This window comes from Mustela nivalis (genome assembly GCF_964662115.1).
Source record: "Mustela nivalis genome assembly, chromosome: 6".
NCBI classification, from domain to species: domain Eukaryota; kingdom Metazoa; phylum Chordata; class Mammalia; order Carnivora; family Mustelidae; genus Mustela; species Mustela nivalis.
In genome coordinates, this window is record NC_139025.1 from 94950606 (window position 1) to 94956834 (window position 6229).

General features: G+C 34.8%; 1 protein-coding gene across 1 annotated transcript; it reads right to left on the reverse strand.

Moving 5' to 3' along the window:
- Window positions 1–1103: 1103 nt before the first annotated feature.
- Window positions 1104–2054, reverse strand: LOC309867723 (olfactory receptor 4K2; the record flags this gene model as incomplete). Its single annotated transcript, XM_082736790.1, has 1 exon — window positions 1104–2054. One exon carries the CDS (start codon window positions 2052–2054, stop codon window positions 1104–1106), a length of 951 nt encoding a protein of 316 aa, XP_082592916.1.
- Window positions 2055–6229: the final 4175 nt, after the last annotated feature.

A 6229-nucleotide genomic window follows, 5' to 3' on the forward strand; every position in this document is an offset into this window, starting at 1 on the left:
ACGTAGGAAATTGTTGTCTGTCAGAAGATACTCCTATAGCAGTATAGCGTTTCTAAGGCTTATACAAATTTTACTAGTTTGCCATACTTTAGGGACAATTCTCTAAGTAACTCAGTAATTTGTTGTTTGTTTTGTTTTGTTTTGAGAGAGAGAGACCCCACCAGGGTGAGGGGGTGGTGAGGAGAGGGAGAGAGAGAATCCTAAGCACACTCCATGCTGTGTAACTGTCCCTCAGAACAACATACTGCTTAAAATATAATTTATAAGAAATTATACTAGTTACCAAACATGCTTAGATATAGCCTTTAGAAAAACATGTACTAGCAACAGGCTTCTGGGGGAGAGGATGATATACATACTTAAAGCTGAGCAGCTGGGGATGCTGGGCTGGCTCAGGGTAGAACGCCACCTGCTTCAATTTTCTGTTATCTCCCCTTCACAGGAGCATTAGCAGTTAGTCAGACAATTCTTTTGTTTGGCCTTGCTCACTATGGGTCATGTACTATGTGACCAGACATGTTTTGCCTTTCTTCTTATGTATCTACAAGACTCATGGTCAATGTTAATCTACTCCAGCTTCTTTGTTGATTGTTACTCACTTTCTAATAAATATGAGACTAAGGATTTGTTCAGGGCAACAGTTACAGTGCTAAGCATGGAGCCCAATATGGTGCTCTATCTCATTACCCTGAGATCATGACCTGAACAGAAATCAACAAGAGTTGGATGCTTAACTCCTTAAATGACTGAGCCACCAACGTGTCTCTCAGTGACAAGTTGTATATAAATGTTATTATCTTCTAGTTCCCCTTTAATCTGTACTTCCTCTTCATACTTTTTGTTCATCTTTTCCAGTGAATAGATAATGAGTATTGAATCTCCTACCTGGAACAAGGACTCTTGGCACTTCTGGAAGAAATTGTTTCTGTCAATTTGCTTTTCTGAAATCTAACATGTATTTCAAACAATATTTACAATTTGATTGCAATTTAATCCAATTATAATTTGATGAGAACTCCAGAAATAAAAGCCTAGTCACAATGCTGTGTACACAAAACTGTGACATACAATGCCCAGGAAGTTAAAACTAGTAGAATTTAAGACTAAAAATAATGCAAAGGAGTCGTCTTCTTGGGATTTAGAAGCCTATTTTTCAGTTTCCTCATAGCTGTCTTCACTTCTTGATTCCTTAAGGTATAGATTATTGGGTTCAGAATGGGAGTAAAGATGGTATAAAACACAGACAGGATCTTATCTACAAGGAAACTGTTTAGTGGCCACATATAAATGAAGATGCATGGCCCAAAGAACATGAAGACAACAATAAAATGAGCTGTGCAGGTAGAAAGGGCCTTAGAAGATCCTTTTGAAGAATGATGCTTGATAGTAACCAGGATAATAACATAAGAATTGAATAAAAGAATAAAGCAGGATAAGGCAATTATGCCACTAGTTGAGATCATGAAGAGGCCCAGAACATAAGTATCCACACAAGCCAGCTGGAACACTACAGGAAGGTCACAGAAAAAGCTGTCTACTTCATTGGGACCACAGAACGGTAATGTGAGAGCAAATATGACCTGGCTCATTGAATGCATGACTCCCACAACCCAGGAAGCCACCACAAGTGCAGTACACACCCAGGGATTTATGACTGAAGCATAGCGGAGAGGCTTGCATATTGCAATATACCTATCAAGGGACATGGCCATAAGTAAAATTATTTCAGTACCAGTAAAAAGGTGTAGAAAAAATATCTGGGTGATGCAGCCATCAAAGGAAATGGTTTTGTGTCCAGTGAGGTAGTCTGTAATCATCTTAGGAGTGGCAAAAGAAGCAAGTGACATATCAATGATGGAAAGGTTGGTAAGCAGGAAATACATAGGAGAATGTAGGTGAGAGTCAGCTATAACCGTGATGACTATGAGGCTGTTACCAACCATTGTTGCTACATAACACAGTGAAAACACCATGAAGAAAAACAGCTGAAGTTCCCGGGACTTAAAGAGTCCCAGCAAGACAAATTCAGAAATGGATTTATTGGCCACATCCATTATCCTGATTGATAGCTGAAAACCTATATCAAAGTAAAAAAAGAGAAAATATGATTCTATTTAAGCAAAAGGTACAGGGCTCCACTTTCATAGACTTTGGTTCCTCTATGAAAACTCATCTTTACTATTCTTTCCATTTTCATTGGTATGTTGGTTTGAAAGATAATTATAGAATATTAGAGATCATAGTGAAATACCACTGAAGTCATAGGGATTGAAAATAACACTTTCTTTTTTGTTATTAAATAGCAATCAAACTGAGATTACATCATCCAGAAGGTATCTACTTATCTACATATTTGTCCATCTATTCATCTATATAATATTAAAGGTAATAGCTAAGTAAGCACTTGCTCTGGGATGACAATGTGTAAATACACACACACACACACACACACACACACACACACACACACACACACAATTAAGTCTTTTAGAATTCATCCCTAAGAATATCCTTACTGAAAGAACATATAAAAATTGTATCACATGTAAGTGACATAGAAAGATTTCAATGAACAGTTGCAGAGCGCTTGTAAATTTCCAGAGATTTTTAACATATCCACAGATAAAGAATCTCATTGAACTGATCAGAAACAGAGAAAATAAGTAAAAATCCAATGTAAGAAGACTACTTTATTACCAAGTTTAGTACTATATAGTTATATAGCCAGTTATATAGTCTGTTTTTCTTACAAATATTTGTAATTCTATGATTTAAAATTTTACCTTTGTCTCCTAAAGACTATATTACAACATTTCTATGGGAAAGAGCTAGAAGATTAAGTTCTTTAGTTTCTCCCCTGTTTCAGTTCTCCTTTTATATCTGCCAACATATGTAAACTGTTTTATTTATCTCAGCTCCAAGGAAAAGAGTTAGGAGATTGGAAGTAAGAAAGGCAGAGATTTAAAATCTTTCAGTAGAAATTATTTGTGAAACACTTAAGCTTACCAGCTGTGCAGTAGAATCAGGGCTTTAGGTTATTCTGTACTAAGTAGGATCTGATAGAGAGCATATAGGTAATTTTAAATATAAATAAATGACCTAGTTGAATCATTAGTTGTTTAGCAGCTCTAGAAAAAAATGTAGGAACTTGGGGATTGACCAAAAAAACATCTTGCAATGGGATTCATTAAATAGGAAAGATGGTGTTATTTGGTTTACAACAGGAATATATGTCAAGAGTCTTATGGGAGTTTACAATGATGATTTTCACCTGGACCAGAGAGATTCAGAGATTGGAAGTTGAAATAACCCTTCATTTAAGAGGTAGCCAGAAATATCAAACAATAAGTTTTGATAAGCACTTCTGATCAGCTAACCCTGTTCTAGAGGCAGCAGAGAATAAAATCCAAAAACATTAACCTCTGCTTCAAGTAATTTATTATTTGTTTGGAGATATTGAATACCATAATTAAAAAATATTAGTGAAAATATACAGATAAATAAATCTATGTTCATACAATTCTCAGAGATCATGAGTGAATGGAATTTTAGATAAGTGAAAATGTATAATGTGCTTAATTAACCAAGAAAGTGTTATTGCAGAAGAGATATCATGCCTTGACTTAGAATGTAAACTAAAATCCTGATTGGTAAGAGAAAAAAATGCACATGTGGAATAAAACAGTGCAACTAATTTGCAAGAGCAAGATATTCAGTTAGTAGTTTGAAAGAAAAAAAAAAATGCAGTTGTCCTAGAAAGAATAACTTCATTTTAATATACTAATGTAAAAAAATATGTCTACAATGTTATCTCAAGTGAAAAGCAAGTTGCAGAGTAATGTGTATTATATGATCTTGATTTTATAAAATCAAACAATAACAAAGCAAACTAGGCTATTAAGAAAATGGAGGGCAGAAAAATGATGCATTTTCTCATTTATATGTATTTGAATATTTTTCACTTCTTTCTATTTTTTACTGTTTTTGTGTCAAAAACTTGTACAGAAGTGTTCATGGCCATACTATTCATAACAGCAAAAAGTGGAAACAACTATCAACTGATAAATGAATGAACAAATGTGGTATAGCCATGATTGCAATGGATTACTATTTAGCCATAAAATGAATTATGAAGAGTGATTATATGCTATAGCAAGGATGAATCTTAACAACATTCTCAGTATGGAGAGTGCTGTGAAGTGAAGTGTGTAAACCTGGCAATTCACAGACCTGTACCCTTGGGAATAAAAATACATTATATGTTTATAAAAAAAAAAAAAACTTTAAAAATGTAATTAAAAAAAACTTTCTCAGTGAAAAATGTCTTTTAATATATGTATAGATGTGTGCAGGTGAAAGAACAGAATAAAATCACAGCAAAAGAGCTTCATTAAATGGAGAAAAGCAATATGCCTGATAAAGATTTCAAAGTAATGGTCATAAATATTCTCACTGGACTTGAGAAAAGAGTGGAGACTCAAAAAATTCTTCAACAGAGAGAACGGAAATATAAAAAAGAACAATCCGAGGTGAAGAACTCAATAACTGATACTAAAAATACACTAGAGTGAAGTACTTAGTCAGTTAAAGTGGCTGGCTCTTGATTTTGGCTCAAATCAAGATCTCAGGGTCTTGGGATTGAGCCCAACACTGGGCTGTACACTCAGCAGGGAGTCTGTTTGATATTCTCTCTCCCTTTGCCCCTTTCCCCTATTCATGGATGTGCACTCTCTTTCAGATGAATGAATCTTAAAAAAAAAAAATACAGTAGAGGGAATAAATAGTAGTTGAGAGGAAACAGAAGAATGAATCAGTGAGCTGGTAGAGTAATGGAAAGCAACCAAGGAGAACAGCAAAAAGAAAAATAATAATAAAAAATTAGAGTAGGCCAAGGATATTTTTCTTATCAAGGAAAATACATTCACGTTATAGGGATTCCAGAAGGATAAAAGAGAGAAAAGGGGATGGAAAATTTATTTGAAAACTTCTTTAATCTGGAGAAGGAAGCAGACATCCAGATCTAGGAGGCACAGAGATCCACCAAAAAATCAATCCAGGAGGTTCACACCAAGGAACATAATAATTAAAATGGCAAATGGACTACGTCCTTCAGTCAAAAGATGAAACATAAAAAACAATCAAACTACAAAGACCTGTCCATATACTGCCTATAGAGACTCATTTCAGACCGAAAGACACATGCAGTTTGAAAGTGAGGGAATGGAGGAACATTTATCATTCAGATGGCGATAAGAAGAAAGCTGGAGTAGCAATACTTACATCAGATAAAATAGACTTTAAACTCTGTAACAAGAGACAAAAAAGGACACTGTATCATCATTAAGAGGACAATGCAATAAGAATACGTAATAACTGTAAATATTTATGCACCTAAAATGACAGCACCCAAATACATAAAACAGTTAATAGCAAAGGTAATACATTAAAAGAAGGGAACTTTAACACTCCACTTACATCAATGGACAGATTATCCAAACAAAATCAACAAAGAAACTATAGCTTCGAGTGACCCATTGGACCAGATGGATTTAACAGATATATTCAGAATATTCCATCCTAAAAGAGCAGAATAAACATTCTTTTCAAGGATGCACAGAACATTCACCAGAATCGATCACATAGTAGTCCACAAAACAAAGTCTCAACAGATTCAGGAAGATTGAAATCATACCATAGCATTTTTTTTTTTTTTTTTGGCCATGCATCTTTTTGGACCACAGTGCTATGAAAATAGAAATCAACCAAAAAATCTGGAAAGACCACAAATACATGGAGGTTAAATAATATGCTACTAAACTATTAATGGGTCAACTAAGAAATCATAGAACTCAAATGAACATAGAAACAAATGAAAATGAAAATACAGTGGTCCAAAACCTTTAGGATACAGCAAAGCAGGTCTAAGAGGGATGTTTATAATAATATAGGCTTATCTCAAGAAGCAAGAAAAATCTCAAATAAACAACCTAACCTGACACCAGAAAGAGCTAGAAAAAGAACGACAAATAAAACCTAAAACCAGCAGAAGGAAATAATAAATATTAGAGCAAAAATAAATGATATAAGGGCACCTGAGGGGTTCAGTTGGTTAAGCATCTGCCTTTGGCTCAGGTCACGATTCCAGGGTCCTGGCATTGAGCCCACATTGGGCTCTCTGCTCAGCAGAAGTTCTACTTTTCCCTCTATGTTCTCTCTCTCTCTCTCTCTC